Source organism: Pterocles gutturalis, unplaced genomic scaffold (genome assembly GCF_000699245.1).
Source record: "Pterocles gutturalis isolate BGI_N339 unplaced genomic scaffold, ASM69924v1 Scaffold35793, whole genome shotgun sequence".
In the NCBI taxonomy this organism is placed as follows: domain Eukaryota; kingdom Metazoa; phylum Chordata; class Aves; order Pterocliformes; family Pteroclidae; genus Pterocles; species Pterocles gutturalis.
The window spans coordinates 30-23,965 of record NW_010121648.1 but is presented as its reverse complement, the minus strand read 5'-3'; the positions used below and the strand labels follow the sequence as shown (position 1 = coordinate 23,965).

Sequence of the window (23,936 nt, the reverse complement as noted above, 5' to 3'; positions counted from 1 at the left end):
CTTCGCACCGCCTGCCGCGCTACGCGAGCCCGGGGATGCAGGCCGGGCCTGGCTTACCTTTCCAGCTGCTTTTTTTTTCTCCTCTCTCTCCTCTCCCCCCTTTCCCTCTGTTGGGCTGACAGATCAGAGTTTCCTCCCCAGCAGAGGGACTGGGAATGGGCTCGGGCTCTGTGCTGAGGAGCTGCTGCCCCCCTGGCTCTGAGAAGATCCTGCTTTTTGTGGGGAGGAAGCTTTGGGGGCTCTTTATTATTTTAAAACTACAAAGTGCTCAGAGGGTAGGTGATTATTAAGGGGAATCCCTGAATATATTCTCCAGCAAAGAAGGCAGGGCTGCTGGGGCTGCTCAAGAAGAGAGCCAGCAGCCTCCTACAGCACCACTACAGGCACTGAGAGGACATAACATCAGAGAGCGGCTCCTCTGCCCTCCAAAACAACAACTTTCCTACCATCTTGGAGGTAGTAGAGAGGGAGAGAGGGAGGGGGAAAAAAAGTACATAAGGTTTTTATAAAGTGTCAGTTTGGGGGAGGGAGCCAAATGGCCAAAACCGATTTTTTTATAATTTATGGGGGTTTTTATTTTAAGTAAAAATAAAATACAAAGGCATGTGGCTGAAGAAATAATTTTCTTTCTAACCTGTTAAGATCAGCTTTCTGGAAAAAAAAATTAAAAGGAGGTACGGTAAAAAACTTTATTTTTAGTGACTTCGTTTTTCTTTAAAAATTAAAAATTCCTAATTTTTTCCTCTAATTCACAAAGTTGATAACTTTTGTTGTTGTATGATAGTTCTAAAAATTAATGTGGAATTGCAAAAGTTAGTGTAACTCTTTTTGGTACTTGTACTCTCAGTAGAACAGCTGAGATTGAAGTGGGTTAGTTTGGTGAAGCTGTATCATTACGTCTTTCTCTCAAGGCATTGTAAATAAAACTGAATGTACAGGTAGGAAAAAAATAGCTTTTTAATTTTTTTTTCCTGGAGTAAAGCTATGGGGGATTTAATGCAAGTGAGTGGAACATGTGATACATATCTGAGAGATTCTGTTAATCTATCATAAATTTAGCATTGCCCTTCAGGATGGGATGTGAAAAAATAAAGCTCATAAGAAATTTGGAGGTAATAGTTGAGTTTTGGTTTTAATGTTTTCAAAGACTTTGCAGCCTTCTAAAAATCTGTTTTGTTTCTTTTTTAAGTTACTGTTTTGATTTGGGGGCTTTGTTCCTGGTATTTGTGAATACTATTATTCCTGACTTGTTCATAGAGTTGAGAAATGTTATTAATTTATACTACATTATATGGTAACCTGAAATGGTCATTGTGTTTTTCTTCGTTGCAGATGTTTTTATTAGATTGTAAAAATTACACAAAATACTGTCAAAACATTGTGAGATGCTGCAGTGTATCTGTAGGTGAAGACACTGATCACTGTATTCGGCAGACCTCTGATGTTTCTTGCAAAAGGATTGTGCACAACCCTGTTCAGAGATGAACTGCAAAGATGCCTTTTTATTTGTCCTGAAGGAAGAGGAAATAATTAGGAAATTAATGAGCTATACATGAAAAAAATTGTATTTAATTTTTTCCATTGTAAAAATTATTCAGGTGGTATAGGCTGATTGAACTGCAGTCAGACTTAGGTCATATGAATGAAGGTGTTTAATTACTTAGTATGTTATCAACCTCTCCCCCTCCTCTGTCAAATCTGAAATATATGGTTTTAGTTCAGTTACTGTAATGTTTAAAAAAAATTATTATTGTATTTAGATACATTCTCTTTTCAGAACATACTTTGTGAGTTTGCCTAGCTAGTATAGTGAGCGTAGTTTTTGTGTTTATAGTGGGATTTTAATTTAGATAAATTAGTTTGAATTAAAATATAAGTCATCTGGTCTTTGTGTCAAACTGTATTTTTTTGTTCAGCAAGAATTTTTTAAAATTATGGTTAGTCTACCTAGCATATTTTAATAATCCAGAGCACTGTGTTCTGTGGAGTTACTTCATAGGAGGTGGTTTTGTGTATGATTATTAATCCATTAAATGCATTATTCTCCTCTGACATTAGAAAAACAAAAAAATAATAAAATAGGTAACTCTTATACCGTATTTTAAAAGATTTTCTATTTTGTATAGAAGTTATGTGATAATTAAGGTACTTCGTGATCTTACCAGTCATGCTTTGGACCATACAGTGTAACTATTCTTTTTGTAAGATATTTAAACAAAAAATACTTTTACAGTGTATATCTAAAATTCATTACAGGAATGACAAGGATTACAAATGTTAGTCATATGGGATGATTAAAAAAACAACAACTTTTGAAATATTAATAAATTATCTCAATAGATTCAGAAATTCAACAAATGCAGCATAAACTAGTATTTCCTTTTATTTTATTCTAAATAAATAAACTACCAAATTCTCAGACCCCAGTTTTGTACGTGCTTGCAGGCCTGATTAATTATTCTGAAGTGTTTGAAGAATCATTAAATACTTGCATAAAACTCTTACCAGGTTGGTATGGTTTTGCTGGAGTACCAACCAAATTCAAGTTTCTGCACTAAGTGATTTCTTGCATCTAGCATTATGTTAAACAAGAAAATTGCTACTTTTAACTGTAATTCAGTAGTTTGGTATCATTCAACTATAATTCAAGTTAGTTCACTGTATTGCACTATTAAGACATTTTTTGTGTTTTAGTAAGAGAGGCATACCATGAACAACTAGTGTCTTTCAGTAGTACTCTTGAGAATATCCGTAGAGCACACTGAGGGGTATCTTAGTATGTTTTAAATGGGATGCAGATGATGAAACATGTTAGAGAAATGGCTATGAAAGCACTTGAGAACCTGAACACAGAAACAATATTAAACCCTGTCTTTGGCTTATGTGCTTGACTTCACATATACTGACTTGAATCAGATTACTTGTATGCCTCAATTTAAACATGCATCATAGTAGCATTACACATTTTGGTGTACAGATCTATTTGATGTGTGTCAATTGCAGAGACAGAAGTTTAATGCTAAGGGAAAGGAGAAACGTTCTGAATCTAGTTTGGAATAGGAAAACTGAAATGGCATATTTTTTAGTGTCTTCTACCAAAAAAAAAAAAAATTGAATCTTTTTAAGGAGGACAAAGTAAAGAGGAAAAGTTCATTAGTTTTAGTTATGTGGACTATTGAGTAATCATTCAACAGAGAATACCAAATCTGTGTGTTATGGATGGCAGAATTTATTTAACAACTTTGTTTATTTACCTAAGAGGATTAAACAGATTTGCTTTTTCAGTAACTTACTAAAAATTGCAAATATTAATTGTTTTGCTGACAACAAAATGTTACGCAGTAACACCCTAAAGGAGCAAAGTCTGCTAGCTTTAGTAATACGGAATTAAAAGAAGATTTTTTTTTTAAAAATGTGTTTATCTTTATGGACAAGACCTTTCTCTTAAGTTGGGAGGTTGCAGCATTGTGACAGAGTAGAGCAGTGCTGGAGTGTTGGAGAACAAACTGGACTCCGAGACTTCTGTACAAGGATGAGGTGTAAACCCAAGGCAAGAAATGTCCCCTGTACAACATGAAGAATTGTATTCTGGACGTACCATTTCTTCATTACAGAATATAGCTATCTGACTTCGCTTTAAAGTGGCCGCATCCCTGGACCAACCACTTCAGCCAGTAAACGTACGCTTGAGCACCCAGTGGTCAAAGAACATTAATGTTCTCTAAATCACTAGTTTCTGCCTAACGAGGCATACTTCACTGATGTGTCTCACTGGTATTAATAGTGAGACAGAGGGCAGTGAATAAGCTTTGTGAGTCTAATAAAAGTAATGGAATAGATGCTTTAGGTTGTTACTGAAGGAGGCTGCATCAATGAACCTTGACTCTCTCCCAAGGTCATATGCACTCTTAAGTGCAGACCTCAGGAATTGCTGGAGCGTGACTTAAACTCTGTGCAAGTGGTGAAGAGTCTGGGGTTTTCAGCAAATAGTGTTATAATGTCAGCATCTTGGTATTATTCCTTGAAAGACACATACATTCTGAGGAAACAGTTCCAATGTCTTCAAATGCTTGTGAAAGGGATCAGCAATTCATTTAAAATGCAGGTGAATACTGTGAAGGGTAGGAACTCTTTAAGTGTGTAGATGTTCATTAGAGACTTTAATATATAGAGCTACATTTGTATAGAAGATCTTGACTTCAGGCATGTAAGCACTGTAAAAGGTGACAAATAATAATCAAAATTATGATTAGACACATTCTTCTGTGAAATGTCTTGAGCAGCAGTTTTATGTGGTATTGGTTTATTTAATTGTGGTAAGCTCTGGGGTCAAGCTAAACATTAAAGCCCAGCATATTAGTATAACTGAAAAATGCTTATTCTTATTTTTCAACAATTCTTTAACATAGAAATCTTATTGCAGTGGTTGTCTGTAGTATATCTGATTTTTTTTGTCTGCTGCAGTATTTGATAACCGGCATGCTTTTTTCCACTTTTCCAAACATCAGAGTAAGGGTCCCTAAACTATTGTCTGTAGGCCCAAGGATTTTTCTCTGTCAAATACAGTCAAATTATAGTATAAATTCAGCTTCTTAACTTTGGCTGCTAAACCCCTTCAAACCCATGTTTTAGTGCACTCCTACATGGCAGATAGTACGGCTGAAAGTATAGGACAAGCCCTTTGCAGAACAGAGTAACTATGCTTCACTTAAAGTCATAAATGCTAGCAAAGCAACACAAAGTACTGCTGACTGGCCTTGTTTTCCTGAGTCTTAGGAGTTTCATTAGAGCTTATTGGAGCAATGGGAATTTTGCTGTAGATTTCACTGGAGTAGGAGTATAGTTACAGAAGTGTTTAACCAATTGGGAGCAGACATATGCTAGCTATTGCATGATAATATAATTAATTGATAGTGAATTGTACTGAAAATAGTAATTAACTAAGACTTAACTAATCTGTTCTTCATTATCAATGAGTATTTTAATCTGCGTTAAATAAATGGTATTGTCTTCCTAAAGCTCAGCAAAGACAAAATAGTAAGATTATTAATTGTGGGAGGGTTGTCCAGAGCCCATGACAGGCATCTGTGGAGACTTCTTTAAATAGAAGATGGATGGAAAAACTCTCCCAGTAGAATGCTGTAATATAGTCCCATTTTACTGGGAAGGCCACTGTTAATTCAAAGTATATCATTGTATTTTTACTATCTGCTTCCATTCATTGATATTTCATTAACTGTAATTGTAGTGGTTAAGAACTATGCACCTTATCACCAGTCTTTCTTTCTGCTATTAGTTCAGTTATTCATCGTACATACAGGTTAGAGAGGGTCTTGATCATCACTGCAAATGGGAACGATGGGAATTCTCACTTCGGACCACATCAGCGATCTCTTAGTCTTCTGAGAGTAGCCAGTATAAGATGCTTCAAAGTATGGAATATCCTGTGATGGATAGTTCAGGAATTAAAAGCATGCAGGACAGGATTTTTCAAAAACAGTTGAAGCTGAGCTAACATCAAAGCATGAGGCTTCATTAGTGTCTAGGGTCAGGAGATCCCAGTGGATTTTGGAAGTTATTTGTGATACATGAAGCTTTTTGCTCTTAGTATGTTTCTTTTTGATGCATGGTTCTCATCTCTGATCCACCTCAAACATAGACACAGATGTACAGAAAATAACAAGAAGAAATAAAATTATTTCTTTGAAATACTAGTTGAGTATTCAAAATTCAGTATTATCATTCGAGTGGTGAGATGTCTCTACCAGCTATTATGTCTTACTATGCAAAGAGGCCTCTAAATCACAGTAGGCTTCTCAGCGTTAGGCACAGTGAATGGATGCTTGCGTGTAGCCAGAGGAAAACATTTATTGACCGTGTTTGGCATGGCAGGTTTTGCTGATTATGGAGTCAGTCACGAGAGTTTGAATCACAAGGTTTTACGTAAGTCTCTTACAACTCTCTCTGTGCCGTTCCTCTGTTGTGCTCAGCTGTGGGGAGCAGGGAATAGCTAGGTGCTTTGGGACATATTGCTGACATCATTCCATCGGCTAGTATGTGTTACTGTAAAGTGTCTTTTGGATAAAACCTTGCACACCAGAGAGGACTATGATTTGTGTTAGCCCACACAGACAGCCAAGGATTCAGTATTTGTTTCTGAACAAAGTTTTCCTTGTGACTCTCTGTAAACTTCCGTGTTTCATTCCCAAAGGTACCTGTGCCCATTTGACACATTATGAATAATAACAAAGTTATTTGTTAATATATATTAATAAATAATAATGGATAAATTATGTATATCAGATCATTTCTTAAAAACAGAAATTAAAAAAACTCTTCCTTGAGCAAGGCAACTTCTCAGGTAACTCTGGGAGAACTTACCCGATAAAATGTGTTCTTGTGCTCCTGTTAAATAGCTCACTTTGGTTGTCAATGAAGTCCTTGACTTTTAGGCGCTCTCTATAATTCCCCACTTATTGCTATTTTTTTCCCATGATGGTACTCACAATTAAGTCCTCTTATATCAGTTTGCTTGTTAGCACTTTTTCTGTTCATGTTCTGTGAGTGCCTTTAAAGAGTCAAGTCTTTCAAACCTTCATCACGGAAGGTGATTTCATCTAATTGCATTGAAAGGACAACAAAACGAATCATTATTAAGAGACTCTTGTTTTGGGAGAGGATGTTTTGGCTTAGCCATTGTTTGGAGTATTTTATGAGGAGCAGCCGTCCGGGGACAGGGATGGAGATGAGGTTTTGGTACCTTTTCTCTTTGGAATAAGACTGATGCCAGGCTGCCACTCTGCTTTTTCTTTAGCTCTATATATCTTAGCTGCTTTTCTGTGGGCTTCAACAGTAATACACAGCACATCCCGCAACCAAGCAGACAGATTCTTGCAAGACAGTGGCTATACTCAGTCTCAGAAGAGGCATTGATCCCAAATCTTTTACTTCCTGGGGAAATGCTACAGACATTTCCTTTTGTGCCTTGAGCTATGCTTCAAAATGCATTAAAAAAAAAATGAGCCAGTTACAACTATTTTTATGAATGGCCTAGTTTTGTTGGGTGTTTCAAAGTCTTGCTGATAACATACCTCAGTTTGCCTTGACTTTTCATTTGGGATCACATTGTCTGGTTTATTTTTATTGAAGAAACTCACTGAATTGCCCAGGATTTAAAGCAGTTTCCCTCTGAAACTGTAGGGTTGTACCCATGGGATGCTGATGCTTCCAGGACAGTGGCTATTGAACAGGGCTTAAAAAAATTGTTTAAAAATCACTGCTTTAGATGTAGATGCGTAAATCTGCCTGCAGTGTTTTGACAAAGTTTGTTTCTCTTTAATCTGACTGCTGGTGTTAACCTGGTCTAAACTTGCTTGAAAATAGAAGTGTTCGGTAGGGTTTTACCTTGAATTAATACATCCTTTTCTTTCTCCACTCTCCACAACCTTCCGCTGAAGACTACATAAAGGCAAGGTTTAATCTAAGTCATGTCTGGGGTTAATTGCTTGCATGTAAGAGCTATGCTTACACAGCACTGTGTTGAGAGAAGAGGATACTTATCTCTCTCCCAGGCACATACCTGCTCTTTCTCGTGCTGCCTGTGCAGGCAGGAGTGTACAGGAAGACGTGAGATGAAGGTTACTGGTGATGGAACCAGTGAGAAGTTCTGCCAGTTGGCCACCAGGTGGTACTAGAGCTGCACTTGGGGAATTAAATCTTCAGTTCTGGTCTTAGCTTTAAAATAAAAGTACAATAAAGCCCGCTGCGCACCCCCCACCAGAGTCTGGATAAATGCACCCACCAGCATTGCATTTGGAGGTTATCTGCATCAGCAGAACTGACTGTTCAGGCAATGCATCACCTAGTTAATAAGCCCTTACTTTAACAGTCAAGAACAATACTTGGGAGCATGTTCATCCCCCGTCATTCTAGCTTTTCATTGCCTTCTTCTCATAATGCTCTGCTTTAATCTGAGGTTACCGCTTCTGAACCAGCAAGTAGTGGCACTGTTAACTTTTTTTTTAAATAAACAGAACTAAGTTGCATGAATAGCCCTGTTTCTGTAGATTTCTGTTCCAGTACTTTGCCCAGGCTGTATCACTTGTGCTCCTTTGCAGACCCCTACTATCCATTTATTGCTATCTGGGCAAAAGCCTGCACATTCTGGTGGCGGGACAGTGCACAAACAGAAGTAAGGGAAGGGCTCCACTGTAAACTCAGTTGATAAGAATGCTAATGTAGATTTCTCTTTACTATCTAGTTTCCAACAGTGAAATTTGTAGAAAGCCTTGTTGCTGTTATCAAGTTTGGCTGAAAAGTTCTATACTGGGTGACCAGTTAGGTAGGGAAGAAGGTGGAAGCAGGACAGACAGCACCACAAGTACTTGTTATCCTTTTTGTCTTTCAAGATAAGGGCTGGACACTTTTTGAAGAGAAACAAGGATCTCCTGTATACATTAAATGAAGGATGCAAAGCTTTCAAAAAAACCAAAAACTAATGTGTGCCAGGGCTCCCAGTGAAATAGTGCCGTAACATTTAAGGCAAAAAATTCACAAAAGTTTTTGAACCTTTATAAATTTTGAAGGGAAGAAGCGATAACTGACTTGTTGCACAGCTCAAGTTATTCCTCTGTGTTTGTACAACATGGATTTTCAGGAAAAAAAAAAAAAGTTTTCATCCTAGGAACCTGAGAACCAAATGTTCTACTGAATACAGGATTCAGCTACACCTTTTCCTCTTAAGCCTACCATCTGTGAGAAAAGCCAACTGCTTTGCTTTTGGCATATGTTCTCACACACATTCTTTTGCTATGTCCCTGCTATAAATCCATCTTCCTCTTGAGTAACATTCCCCAAGGACCACATTAACGTTTTGTGCTATACTTGGTCACACATGTGGACATACACACTGTGGGGTCCTGTGAACTGCCATGAGAAATACAGCAGAAATACTGTAGTCTAATTAATATACATAGTAGTATCTCTGAATAAAGTGAATAATTGTCTTTATTTCATAGCACCAAGAGAACTGACCCTGTTGGTAACTGGAAGATGGCAGCCTGAGTCAAACAATGTCCAACATTTAGACTTAGTCAGCTAGTGTAAGGACAGGATAACCAGGAAAAGTTTTCTTCCTGGGCAGAAGGAAATCAATTTTCAAAAAAATCACTTGCTGTTACTGAAAAATTTCAAGCATGGAAGAAGAAAAATTCTATAAAGCTAAGGCTTCTATAGCAGCATTCCCATGGACTCAGTATTACTCTACACTGGAAAATGGACCTTTTCCTCAAGCAAAATTTATTTTTTTTTTTTTAAATAAAGTTGGAAGTGATGGCTTTATGATACTGTTCCATTTGCATGATTCCTGGAAGGATTACTCTAAACCTTATTACCCTAGTAGCCTGTTGAAGAGGAAGCTACGCAAGTTCTTCCAAACTTACATTAACCAACATAATAGGGGAGAGAGTCACTGTTCTTAAGTCATTCTAAAGCTTAAAAAAACAAAACCAAAACACACCCCACACCACCCCTTCCCCCACTTTGCTATAAAAAGATCGGTGCACAGAGAAACTGCTCTCAGATCTTTTCTGTATTTGAACTGGTGTAGGTAAAGACCTTTATCTTTTTGCTAAATATTTAAAGTGGCTCACTCTGAGGAAGCTGTGTGAAAATTGCTTTTCTTTTTCACAAAATCATTTTTATTTCCTCCCTGAGTAGATTCTCAACTGAAACAAAATGGAGAAACATACAAATATCTAGAGGAGTGGTAGGTCTGAACACTGACTTAAGCCGGGTATGCTTGACTCAAAAGAGGGGCAACTTGCTGTGTAAGTGCATTACAAAAGTAGCACGTTCACACTCTCACCAGTGCTTACAATTAAGATATTTGGATACTCCGGAAGAAGGTTACAATCTAATATTTTTTCCCATGTAAACTTGTTCCTAGCAAATCAAGACTGAGTTGCTTACTGAATTATTTTCATGCAAGAAGTGTGAGACATAGGAATTACATAGGTAATGGATTTTTTGGTACTATAATTTATTTGTATACAATCATCATGTACTCTCCCTCTGGGTACAATGAGTTGAGTGCTTCATGTTCTCTCAGACACAACATCATCCTATAGTATTATGGGACTATTTGAACTGATGAAAATGTGAATGAAGAAGAATACAACCTAGCAAATAGATTTGAAAAAAAAAAAAAAAAAAAAGAGTCACAGCAGTTAACTGCAACAAATACTTGGATGGAGGTGGTAAGCAGTCTGATTAGTCTCTAGCAGCTGGCTGGCTCTTCTACTGCATGAGCACCTTCAACAACAGCTTTCACACACTTGGCCATTGTCTGGGATGCTCTACTGATAGAATCTGAAAAAAAAAATCCAAACACGTCAGTGTGTTACAACTGTTCATTTTCAAAATTGTACACAGACACATTTTAAAAGATACTTAGTACGGGACTGGATACAAAGACGGTAAAGAAAATTCCTTAGTTGAAAATACAGTCCAATAGGCTGTGCTTTAAGCAAATGCCAAATTGTTTTACTGGAAAATTGTTTCTTCAAAAGACTCAAATCCTGCGTATCTTAGTGGAAAGGTTTAAATGCTTCATGAGAATCTTACTGTAAAGCTAAGTAAAATGCATTGCTGATTTCAGAATGGAAAGGCCATACCATACGTACCTGTCATATAAAAGTCTTTTATTGTGAGTTGAGGTGGAACAAGAGGATCAGCAAGCAGCTGTTGCTTCACTAACTGTGTCAGGAAAGGAAAAAGAAAAAAGTCAGCTTTATGATAGGAACTTGTTACCAAAGCATTTGTTCAGTGAACTCTGCATTCAGTGCAGGTCAAAGAATGCTTGTAGTACTACACGTGAAGCAGGCCCCTTCTTTAAAAAGCACCAAGCTATGTAACAGCAGTAAATCATATCCATATGCTTCAGTTTTGGTTACCTGTGACAATTCATTTGCCTGCTTGAAGTAGTTAGCCTCTTCCACATCATCATATCGAACCAGATTAGGAGATACTTCTTCTAAGCGCTTCCGTATTTGATCAAGGTTCTCATAAGGCAAGGTCATACCAGCCAACTAAGAGATTTCACAGAAAGAAATGCCATCAAGTCTAGGGATTTAATACATAGTGGTTTAGACTACCAATTCATTAACATACCTAAAGTAAATCAAGAAAATATCTACATTCCTGAAAACACAGGCAGTTATAACGTACAAACTGAAGCAAAGTCACAGTATTGTTTTAACTTCTGATGCCTCCAGTTAGAAAAACTAGGCTGTCCTGTTTGCTACACAAAGGAAAAAAAAAGAAAAAGTACTTTTCTCCTTCCATACAGATGTCACTTGTACTTGCCCTAGCTTACCACCAAATGTGATCAAATTGATGCAATTATCAGTGCATCTTGTTCCCAGTGACTAGTAAGCATGTATTTGACCTTATCTAAGGACACCAGATCCTGTCCTCAGAGTTCATGCTGTTTTCTTTCTCAAAGGCAAGCAACTGCATCCTCCCACTAGTTTCCTCTAAAGCACTTCATAAACATCAGCAGAATTTGCAGACAAAGCTTCAGCCATTATGCATTCCAATAGCATACAGCAGCTACAATATTAGTGCTCTCCTTAAAAGGGAAACAATATGATTTAACTCACAGAATTAACAAAGGATTCAATACAAAACACGACTTCTTAAGACTACAGTCATGTATTACGCTGAAAATGTACCTCTTTTTGGAAACACTTTTCAATATAAAAGGAACTTAACCTCTCAGTACACTTTTATTAGAAGAAATTTGTAACAGCAACAGTACCTCAGAGACAGCTCTAATAATTTTCCAGTCTTCCCGTGCCATCCCGGGAGGTGTTACTGCCACTCTTGTCTGCTGGGCCCTACCCTCAGTATTCACGTATGTGGCTGCCTTCTCTGTATATGCTGCTCCTGGCAGAATAATGTCAGCCATTGGAGCTCCCACATCCCCGTGATGTCCTAAACACATGGAAAGAGGAAACAGTATACAACCATGTAAGACATAGGTAAGTCAAAATAAAAAGAAATGCTTTACTAACACAAGACAGAATTTCTGTGTTCCCAGAAAAAAGGAGTTTCTAACTGTCACTTAACCAGTAATATAAAGCCTATTAGGCTGACTGCTCTGAGGTCTTACTTGCCTAATACTTTGGGGAAAATTAACAGACTACAAGCAGTAGTAAATGGTAGTTGAGTCTCTATAGCTACACATCATTGGGGGTCTCCTGGAACAAGGATGCTTAGTGAAGTAAGAGAACACCGTGTTTTGATATGATGGAACAGCTAGGAAGCAACACTGTTTTGTCTTCCAGGTTTGAAGTTATGCTCCAGAAGACCACACTGGTTTATATCCCCTTATTACTCATCAACAGTTTCTCATTTTTACCTCAGAAATAGGTAATCAGTTCCTCAGTGTTAGAAGTTCAACTTCTTAGCAGAAAATAAAGGCTAAAATTTATCAAAGGGTCGGATACGTTTATAAGAATATGCCACTGTTCAGGTTTTCTCTACAGCTATTAAATTGCAACATTTCTTAATTTACATCTACTAATTACCTTGATAGATGATAAAACAGTCCTTTGGCAAATCCTGACGTGTTATACAACCTGAATCTGCTCCCAAGAGGTACAATGCTTTGGGAGGATTTTTCCTAATTGCCTCCACTCCTGGTTTGAAACCCAGATCCAAAGCAGCTACCTGGCTTGCAACCCTGCAGGAACAAACATGTTACGACTTAAAAGTTATTTCAGAATTCTCCCTCTCCCATCAGAACACACTTCTTTTTTTGACTAAACATTTTGGAGGGACATAAGAGGTCTCTAACAGTAACAGGACAAAAATGAAGCATAAAGGCAGGTGAAAATTTTGACAGAGTATTTGACAGAATATGAGTCTGGTTTTGCATTTTGACAAACTGAAGCCATTTGAAGTTTTCACAGGGAATCTCACCTATTTAAGATGGAAGAGCAAAATAAAAGTAGACATTCCAGGTCAGGGCCTACTGGCAGGCAGTTCACTTGTCATCTGGAACATCAAGGTCCATACTTCAGCTACGAACTGAACTCAATAGGCCTTTAATTTAGGGCACTCACATGGAAGATGAAAGACCAGCTACTGGACCGTCAGCTACCCTGAAGCATCCAAGACTTAAAACCACTATTTCATCACTATTTGTTTATTCACATATAAAAATACTTTTAAAAGAAAGAAATAAGAATTCTAATTTTCTGGCAGTCTTTTTCTTTTCCAAAGAAACAGTTTTGCATAATCCTGGAAAATCAGGTGCCAGACTTACAATTATATTTAAAAGAAAAAAATATCCTCTCTGTAGAACACAGATCTTTCAATGTTACTCATGTTTGTCGGATATAGTCAGACATATAAGTTCCAGTAAGTTGTTAAGCTGCTGTTTAAACTTAAGGTAGAGATGATGCGGCACCAAAAGCATGAAAGTCAATAATATGAGAGACTGACAAACCACATGTAAAAAAAGGTATCACGAGTGTTCTTTAAACTCATCAGTGTTTTCAAACGGTTTCAGTTTGAACAGCAGGATTTTATATTCCAGTTTCCTTCAGAGGGCCAAGCCCCGCTCTTGCTATACTAGATTTACATCAATTAAGCTGCTTTTGTTGAGTCTTTCAATCTGAGCACCACTACATTTGTTGAAATTATTTTTCCTTTACACAAGTTGTCAATTTGACAGACGGAGTTTTAGAACAAAAGGACTGTCTGAAGAGAAGCTTGCCTATTAAAACAAATAATATCTCGATAAACCAAATAACTAAGATCAAAAGCCCTAAAATGAAAAGCTTTGAAACTTTTCTATTAACTATTCAGTTAAGAAACTGAAAAGTAAAAGTAGTATTATAAGAAACCCCATTATTTCAATACTCTTGACTTTTTTTTCTTCCTCTAGATATAAAGCAATAATTTATCAAGTGACACTGGTTTGCTATACATTCTACTGACCACTGTAGTATGTTACTAAGCTCTCCTGTATTCTATACCTCTAAATTTAAACTTTCAATTCTACATTTAAATATAATAGATTAATAAAATCTCATGCAGAGCCCGAAAAGTTTTCCAGGTCAAGGAACCCATTTTTATTTTACTAGTTAGTACTTCTATTTTTTATATTCCCTAACCTAATAAGCTGCTTGTGTGCACACACAGAAATCTGCACACATACATTGTGGTAACTTGTGTAGACCCAGCATGAATGAAAGTGGCTCCCAAAAAAGTTTTAAAGCAAACCTGTGGAGAATGTTCATGACTTTCCAATCTGAACCAACACCGCTCTTAGTCCTGGCATTCTGTGCAATGGTGGAAACAGCAGCATGGATAGCTGCTCCATCGCTGCGCTGCAGTGCTGCACTACCTACCACCACCATCGGCTTCTTGGCCTGGTCGAGGACCTGTGCAAGTAAAGAACCAAGAAGTTCATACCAAGGCTCTGAAGACCATTCTTGGTGCAGATAATGTAACAAATCCCATAATGCAAAGCTATGGTTCTGAAATGGTCGTTGCTTCATTTAGAGATAAAGCCAAGAGAAACTGCTATAAGCAGTATGCTACCTTCTCCACACAGAACGATATTCTTGATAACCAGACACTTAAGTGGGAACAGCAGTGGCTGAAATAGCCTGTTTTATATCAATAAATATTTCAGGAGTTTCCTGCACTGCAAAGTTCTATGTGCCCAAATATATTAAACAGTTCACATGTACTTGGTGCACACTAATCACTATCTCATCTCCACATGTGACTAAAAGCAAATAACCCCATGTGCAAGATGGTACTTCTCTTCAAATCTCTCTGGGGAGAATTCAAATTATTATTCAATACATCTGAAATTTAACAGTTGCACTCTTAAGTTGTGCGTACCTTGGAGAATGCATGTTTTCCAGAAGCAATGTCCTGGAGTATCTGTGGGGTCTCTCCTAGATGATTATATGTGTAGGTCAAATTCACAGGAGAGCCAACAAGGGCCACTTGCAAGTCATTGTGAAGCCAGCTGAAAACACAGGAAACATTTTATAAAAATCAAAGAAACACAGACTTTTACTCAGTCAATGCCACAAATTATAATTTTAGCAGTAACTTGAAATAGGATGCGAATTCTTTCAAAGGAATTTAAATGGCATTCATTGTTCTGGTAACAAGCAGTTTAGCATTATTCTAACTGTTAAACAAGCTAAGGACTATTTCTCCATGTACATTCTGGGACCAATGCAGCAACACACCTCACATAGGAAGTTCATAACTCAATCCCCTTGTCCTCTCAAACTTGGGCCAGTAGAGTGGAAAAAAGGTTGCACAAAATTAGGTCCTGCAACTTTAAAGCATCTTTTCCAGTGTTAGGCAAAACCAAACCAAACAAAAAAAACCCCACACCTGCAATTACAATTGAGTTTATTTAGCTTAACTTAACTTTTAGTCACTTCAGAATTGAAGTTAAAGTAATTTGTAGGAGGAAATAATTCTGAATTTGACAGTGCTCTAAGTTTTAGAAATACACTTATTTCTTAACAAACACAGAAAAATTAAGCTCATTAGAAATTTTTCCTTTTTTGCAGCTTCTCATAGCACAGACATTAAAAACCGTATGAATCATTCATAACTTTCATTGCATTTTTTCCTCTCAAAATTTTAAGGCCACTATTTTTAAAAATTATCTCTTTTGGAAGATGCCAGCGTTAGGAAGGACAAGGCTTTTATTAACCTCAGTTGTCTCCTGCTGACATATCTTGTTAAAGTTGAGTTAGCTACACTCAAAAGTTTGGGAAAGCCATATTATTTGCCAAAGAAGATGTTAAACTTGAATGACTACTTCTAAAATCAGCAAGTTTAATTATTACAACAATACAAAAAGCAGCAAACTGATGCTGAAAATAATTATTTAAGAAATATGCTTTAATAAATTTCTGTAAGACAGAATATCCGAGGTGTCTGTGTAATGTAACAAAGGAATAAGTGTCTGAGTATATGGACTTACATAAATTGTCAAAGCGAGAATGAACAAACCATAGCTATACACTATAGGGAGAAGAGATCCTTTTTTTTACACATATGTCACCATTCCCTTTACTAAAAGGTGAGTTAAATCCAGCGAGTCCATCAATTTACTGCCTGCAGCTCCACCCGAGTATTGTATCAAATCCAGATGGATGTGCATGCTTTTTCACCACCAAGGAATACAAACCTCTTTCGAATTCTAGCATTAAAAAGTGGTGCCTCAAAGCGTGGATTGGTGCCAACCAGAAGCAGGACATCTGCCTCCTCCACTCCAGCAATCTTGGTATTAAGCAGGTAGTTGGAGCGTAAATCTGTGCTATAACAAAAACATTTAAGAAAGAGAATGAGAATTCAGTAAAGAGAAGGAAGGAAGATGTGGTAAAGATTCTAGATGCTCAAAATACTTTTTTTATCTCAGGAAGAAAAAGGAAAAGAAGAGATTTCTCAATCCAAATTACTAACACAAATAAAAGAAAGAGCCTCTCTCTTTTGCAAGTATGAGACAGCAAAACATTAAACAAATTACAGTGTGGGTATTTCCTACATTTACAATTATTGTCAGCCTTCACAAATTTCATCTGCTATTACAGAATTTACAAGGTCATAATTGTACTATAGTTTTTGCAACACAAATAGAGTAAATTATCCAACTTAAAACAGAGTGTAACTGGCTTTCAGTAGCCTACTGTTAAACTGCAGCAGCCTCAACATACAGCGAAGCATGCAACTCTTGCTGTAGTAGAGACTACATTTTATCTCCCAATCCATAAACACTCTGCATAAATATTGTAAATTCAAAGAAAACCTGCTAAGGCATCAGAAACTGCTATCCTTAGTAATTTCAGAAACTTATCATGAGATGATTTGCAGAGCAGAAAGTTTAACATACTAATTACAGCATTGCCTGAACTCTTACCCAGCTCCGGCAGTAGGGAAGACCTCTTCAGTGCAGAGCATATCGCTATTCACTCTATTCAGTAAGTCCTTCAGAGCTATTAGCGCTTCTGCATCCACCAGTCCTCCTACAATTGCTGCTACTTCGTTACCTTTGACAGCCTGTAGCTGGAGACAGTGAAGGTATAAACATAAGCAAAAAAAGCATTGAAATAAATTCCCATTTGGCCCAGGTAAATGTTTGTTACACTAGGACGTGCCAAAGCCAGCCGTGCTATCTCCTAGCCTGGAGTAGCACAAACTGATCAGCAGTGTCCAACTCGTGCAAGGAAGCAACTCCAGCTGCTTCAGAACTCATGATAAGCAAAGAACAGCTCTCTGTATTCTATGCAAGTTTCTTCCACTTGGGTTATTGCTCAGATGCGGCTAATTCTCATTTGGTGTGGTGAGGAGAGGAAGATTGATGAATGCTTTTATTTTAATGAAGCGACAGTGCAGACAGAATACAAACCTCCATAACACAAGCTCAGGCAGTAAACTCAACTTAAAGGTATTTTCTGAGAAGCAATAGCTTTTGTAACAAACCCTGTTACTGCACCATGGGCAAAAACATCCTTGAGGAAAGTACAATTACAGTTATTCAATTCTACTTCATCCCACATAAAATTTTTAATCAAAATCCAGAGCAATTGTGCAGCACTTCATTTGAGCAGCAGAATCAATCACTGCACAGAGAAAGCACTGAGGCAAGCACAATTCAAATATAAGTAATACAGAACTAATGGCTTTGATGGCAAAAGTGGTGACAGCACAGTTCAAATAAATTTAAAGAAGTCTTCAGATAGATCAGAGTAATTCAGGAAAGTTGCTTCCTCCTAGATTTCTAAAGGAACAGTTTAGTTTCCTATTTAAATAAAAGTAATTTCTCTCCCAATGCCCCAAATGAAATCATGATAAGACAAAGTTCTTCAGATGGTCTAGTCCATGAAATATGAAATAATATTCAAAAGAAGAAATGTAAGTGGAAATACAATTGTTTAGAAGTCAAATGCTCCCCTCTAACCTTAAACAAAAAATCCCTCTTCTTTATGACTGTTTTCCTATTAATAATCTTAATATGTCCAGCTATAGGCATTAATTTTACACTGCATATATTGAGAATCATTCTTACCACACCAGCAACATGAGTTAAAGCATCCTCCCATGAGACATAAACAAACAGTCCTTTCTCATTTTTGATCATTGGCTGAGTAAGTCTCTGGCGCTTCAGACCATCATAAGCAAACCTAAATGAACACCGCTAAAATTATTAAAGAGCAAAAGACAAAGATAATTGTGTATACTAAATATTTGCTAAGACTGAGTTTTCTAACAGCCTGCAATAATTAGAAAAGTGAAGCACAAGTTTACCCTGAAAGTTTAACTTATCCTTCTACAAAACAAACAAAAAAAATCTGTGATTAAAATTACAAAGTTACTGTAAAAAAAGCTACAAAAATGAAAATATCAGAAAACTCTGTAACTTCAATTATACTATTAAAAACATGGTTTACCAATTATTCTTCACTATAGCTGTACAATATTAACAGTGGAATACAGGAGTCAGCGCTACTGTCCACACTTCTAGTTCTGCACACGTGGGTACAAAAACCTTCCCACACACCTTGTTTTGTCAGATATCCATTCCTCGTTGATATCTTCATGCAGTCTTGGCAAAATTCTCATCACTTCTCCAGTCCTTGTGCTCACTACAATGTTACTTCCAACTGCATCAAGAACATCAATTGACTCTACCTTCCTGTTTAGAACAAATAAACCATTTTCAGTTTTCTATACAAAAGCAGCAACAGACTGCATAACAAACAAAAAACAAAAAAAATGAAGTGCTGTAGGTTTAGTTTTAGATATAAGAGCTTAGATTCACAAGGTATTTTAAATAATATCCTCAACAATTACTGAGTTAATGAATTTCCTTTATACACATTTTTTTACTGAGCAATCAGCACATCCTACAAGTCCCAAAACATTTTATAGTAACATTAAGGGAAGAATAGTCCACAAACTGTAACATTCTTCCTTTTCTTGAATGAGCTGTGAGTCTGTAACAGAATTTGGGTTAGATTCAGTCTATGGAAAGTCAGAACAAAAACGCAGAGAATAAAAATAAGAGAAATCCCTTGGTATCACAGATGGACATATTCTAAGATTGAGTGTATGATAGAAATAGAGAAAGTTGCACCTGCAGTATGAGTTAAGATACATACCTTGTCTCCCATGGGCGTGCAGTAAAGGCATATGGCTTGGAGGTAAGAGCACCAACTGGGCAGATATCAATAATATTTCCTGATAACTCAGACATGAACATTTTTTCAACGTAAGTACCAACTTGCATATCATTTCCTCTTCCGGTTGTTCCCAAGTCATCTACCCCTGCAACCTCACTAGCAAACCTGGCAGATGCAAAAAGAATTAAAAACAAATCTGGAATGTACAATAGCGACACAGCACATTTTTCAACCCTTATCTCTTCTTCTTAAGATAAAACATTAGCCTTAGTTCATACACCTGAGAAGAAAATAGTTGTTTAGATACATTAGTCAGTGCCATCACATGCAGGACTATACATCTGCAGAACTTCATTCAGATGGGGCTACAGAAACCAGATGGAGTTAAATCAAAAACCAGAGCAGTTCAGTGTTCATTGAATTTCACAGTCCGAGTCCCAAGATTAGTCCTAACTAACAAGTTCTTTCTAGAACTAAGCAAGTACATTGTATTCCTTTCCATCTGGCTCAAGTTAGCTGGTACTGAAACTCAGGACTACAGAACAGCATAAATACAGCTACAAGAGGCTCTTGCTGAGGAAATCCCTTAATGTTTTAAAGTCCATTCTGGCACTACATCATGGGACCAGTTCCACCCTGTGGAATTCTGATTTAACTGTTGTGTTTTGCCCATCTCTCTCTATTTCCTGTATGACAGCTGTCTGGTAGCTCTGGGAAACCAGCTATCAGTCCCTACCAGAAAAAAAAACAATCCTTAAGCACAGTCAGAAAATAAATTTTAAAAAAAATTGCCTGCCTCTCATGATGTGTCTTTCATGAGTAACAAACTGTCATAAATATGCCTGCTCAGTACTCTCTCCAGTGAAAAATAAAGGACATTACCTGATACATCGAGTGCACTGTATACACCGAGTCATGATTGTTTTGACTAATGGGCCAATGTTCTTGTCCTCCACAGCACGTTTCCCCTCTCTAAATCTGCTCCTATCACTGCCAAACATCATTGATTGATCCTAGAACAAACAACAGAAAACACATATGCAAGCTGCTGGAAAGCACAGTTTCACCTAAGACAAGTATTAATGCATAAGTCTACACAATTAATTAGACGTTCTACCTGTAGATCACATTCTCCACCTTGATCACAGATAGGACAGTCCAATGGGTGATTTGCCAGCAGGAACTCCATTACACCCTCTCTGTTGGGTTCAGAAACTAATGTTAACCATATATCATTTAGCAGATAGTACAACTACCCAGCTACAGGAGGCTAAAAAAAGGTACCTTGCTTTCCTGGACTTCTCAGAGTTTGTCAGTATGTTCCAGCCCTTCATAACTGGCATGGCACAAGCAGCAACTGGCTGCAATCGTCATAAAAGGCAAGCATGAACACAACGTATTTCTTCTCAGTGTGGGCACAAACCCCAACCTCTCCCTCCCCCCAAATTCTTATATAGGCATATCTTATTAATTTAGCATGATGTAGAAATAAAAGGTATCTGCAAGGAAAAGGAAGAAGAAAATCTAACCAATAAAGTCACTAGAAGCCATACTCACTAATAATCTGCTATATAAAAAGGTTAAATTAGTTATGATTTATTTATTTTTAAAGTTGAAAATTTTACACTTTCAGGTTCCCGTTCAAGTAGTCATAGCAAGAAGACAGTCAGTTGTAATAGATATAAGGCAAACCAAACAGATTCAGCAGAGATCTGGAAAGCCTCCAGAACTGAAGTTCCCAGTATGCATAATTTACAAGACATTAATTTGGAAAAAACCTATACAGAGTCTTGGAATAAAATTATTCACGAGATTATTACAAGATTAACAAGAACTCCTGCTCAGAAAACTAACTGCTCCTACTTTTAAATCACATAATGAGACAGACCATCATGAATTTCACCTTTAGTGATAACCCAACATTTCCTGAGATGTAAAGCTCAAAACTATGCAATTCAAATTGAGGTGAGCTAAAGAGTTTTATGTGTGATATAAACATGTAATCCAAGACTGAACTCCAAAAGAATGCCTCAACTATCTGCACAGATTTCTTAATATTGCTGAAGACAATGCTCAATCCTGAGGTCAACCACTACTTTACAGCAGACATCAATGGTACATAATGCATTAAAATATAAACTAATAAGTAATTTCAATCTCTGCTGAGCTAGAACAAACTTACAGACACTAATCCTACAGCTGAATTCATACAGTATCTGAAGTTTACTATTTGTGTAGTATCAGCTGAAAATGTGCAGTTGAAGCCTGAATTACAGGACATAAAAATATATCTGACTGAAAACACACTGCTGTCCCATGCTCATGTTCGGGAGCAAGATAATCCATAAGAACCTGAGAACTGACTTTGACCACAGGCAATCACTATGGTCCAGTGGGGAGAAGTGAAAAAACTGCTTTGAGCAACTGAATGACAACAATTTGTGTGCTAATGATAGTACAAACAATTATTTACAAGATTTAAACTAGGCCCTAGGCACAGCAGAAAACTGCAATTCGTATGAAACACATGCGTTACCTTTGGAGCTTTCTCTATTTCTACAAGACACATCCTACAGTTTCCAGCAACAGAGAGACGATCATGGTAACAAAAACGAGGTATCTGAATTCCAGCCTTTTCACAGGCCTATGAAGAAACAAAAAAAAAATTTAAATCTTAGTTAGACCTCCCAGTTCCACCTCATAAAATGTTATTCAGCTTTTCAAAGAATAACAGTGTTACTGCTCAGGAATACAGTGCATTTGAGCTTTCTTCTTAAGAAGTGATCATAAATTAAAAAATTGTGATCAAGTAGAAACATGTCAGGTTATCAATTACAATTATATTTTTCCAAAATTTGAAAGTGATTGAAGAAATGAGAACTGACCTCTCTTTCATTCTTTCCCCCAAGAATAGAGAAAATTCTCTACAATAGATAGGACAATAGCAATAAAAATAATTTTTTAAAGAGAGCACGCACTCTTTTTTTATAAAAAGTGCATAAAAGGAAAATTTGAAAAATATAAACAAAACAACAATGGGCATGAGAATTTCTGAGAATTCAACAAACAGATACTCCCTATAAAGGCACTGGAGAATAGTCAATCTTCAACTTCAGAAGAACTCTAAATTAAAACATTATGTCATGACATGTCTGCAGAAGATATAGGACAGAGATTACAGATTTCCAGAGAGCACATAAAGACAGACTTTCCTGCATAAAATCCCCACAGCTGATGGGATCTACGCTATAGCACTAGCTAGGCCTGCCAGAAAAAATACCACTGAATTCAAGAAAAAAAAATTAAGAAGATCTAATTTTTCTGATATTTCTACAAGAAATAACCACATGTAAGCAAAACTAAAAAACTAATTAAAATAACACTTAAGAAAATTTTACACTAGACTCCTGCTGGGGGCATTCTAATGCCTGAATAAATTAGTAACTTGCGTCCAGAGATTAAGGGCTATATTTTGAAAAAAGCACTAGGTACTGTAATGTTCTAACTCACTATATATACTATGCCTCCATTTAATGACTTCTTAAAAATAAGTTAGACTGGAAAAAGATCTGCTTGACATTTTGCCTGAAAAGCAACAATGCTGAGTATGAGCTGGGAGATACAGGTTCCACTTCTTCCCACACCAAGAGGAATAAAAGCACTGAAGGATCAACATTCTGAATCAGAACTAATAACCAAAAGGAGACAATCCCTCATTTACCTGAGACACCACTTTAACAAGATGCAAAATTAACAGGTTCTGAAAGACTACCAGGTCACCTAGAGTTCAGAGCTAGAATTTCAACCAGAATTTATCAGAGCCTGTTACTGCATTACATAAGCTTCTTCAGTTGGGATTCATGCTCCATGCATCTTCTTTCAGGCAATGATGGCAGATGCTTTTTTTCCAAACACTGACCTGCCCAAAAGATTTCTGTCATGTGAAACTGCATCCCAGTCAATGAAAACACCCCTGAAGAACTGTGAAAAACAATGCAAAGGGTTGTTTTTTTTTTTTTGCTATAAAGAACATGCTGCCAAGAAGTGAGATGGGGAGTCCAAAAAAAGTCAGCATGCCACTCCCCACACCTGAAGTACTGTGGTTCCTGGGTTCACCAATACAGGATGACCATCCACAAACACCTCTATTTGATTGCTGGCTGCTGTAGCGGTTGTACGCCCTAAGAGACATGGAAAAAGAAAAAAAGAAACTTTCATTTAGTGCTAGATGCAAACTACCAGACCCCATGCTCCTTATGTTACAGTTATACAGCACTGATAGAATTCCAGTTCTAGAAACAGTGCAACACAGAATTCCAGAGCTGCAAACGAAGTACACACACACGCCCTTCACTTGCTCAATTACACATGCATGAACTGTATCACCATATACAGCACGCACATAAACTAGGGACACTTACCACACACTCTGGAGGACTGGGCAACCCCCGCCAAGGTCTTGCGGAGAGCAGGCAGTCGAAGCATGGTGCTTTGGTAAGAGAGAAAAGAGCACCGAGTTTTTATCAGTTCAGATGTTTGCTGACAGCTTCTACACCCGCTGCAAAAAAGTACCTACACGCCTATAGTGTGGAGGAATAAAAAGCTACTGTCTTAGACCGCAAGATACGGGTCTCTTCTTACAGCACTTCACATTCGTGTATGTCAACTTCCAGCACGAACGGTGAGGGTCGCGGTGATGAGCGG

The 23,936-nt window shown here is 37.3% G+C and overlaps 1 protein-coding gene across 2 annotated transcripts; it reads right to left on the bottom strand.

Annotated features, from left to right (window-relative positions):
* Positions 1-10,008: 10,008 nt before the first annotated feature.
* NDUFS1 (NADH dehydrogenase (ubiquinone) Fe-S protein 1, 75kDa (NADH-coenzyme Q reductase)) lies at positions 10,009-23,717 on the bottom strand. Of its 2 annotated transcripts, XM_010077309.1 has the most exons (18): positions 23,654-23,717; positions 23,322-23,413; positions 21,769-21,876; positions 20,517-20,593; positions 20,350-20,431; positions 20,115-20,245; positions 19,212-19,397; positions 18,611-18,745; positions 18,119-18,233; positions 16,970-17,115; positions 16,241-16,369; positions 14,923-15,052; positions 14,293-14,453; positions 12,591-12,745; positions 11,819-11,994; positions 10,953-11,087; positions 10,683-10,755; positions 10,009-10,368 (listed from the first exon to the last, which is right to left on the bottom strand). In XM_010077309.1, exons 1-18 carry the CDS (start codon positions 23,715-23,717, stop codon positions 10,277-10,279), a joined length of 2,187 nt encoding a protein of 728 aa, XP_010075611.1. In that variant the 3' UTR covers positions 10,009-10,276. The 2 variants fall into 2 exon arrangements, with proteins under 2 accessions (XP_010075611.1, XP_010075612.1); XM_010077310.1 differs by lacking the exon at positions 21,769-21,876 and having other exon boundaries at positions 10,023-10,368.
* Positions 23,718-23,936: the final 219 nt, after the last annotated feature.

Excerpts from the sequence above, each read along its gene's own strand:
- NDUFS1 (XM_010077309.1), bottom strand. The coding sequence starts at position 23,717 with ATGCTTCGACTGCCTGCTCTCCGCAAGACCTTGGCGGGGGTTGCCCAG. Across the intron at positions 23,414-23,653 it reads CCAGTCCTCCAGAGTGTGTG|GGCGTACAACCGCTACAGCA; the intron begins GTAAGTGTCCCT and ends CATGTCTCTTAG. Across the intron at positions 15,053-16,240 it reads AATGCTAGAATTCGAAAGAG|CTGGCTTCACAATGACTTGC; the intron begins GTTTGTATTCCT and ends CTGTGTTTTCAG.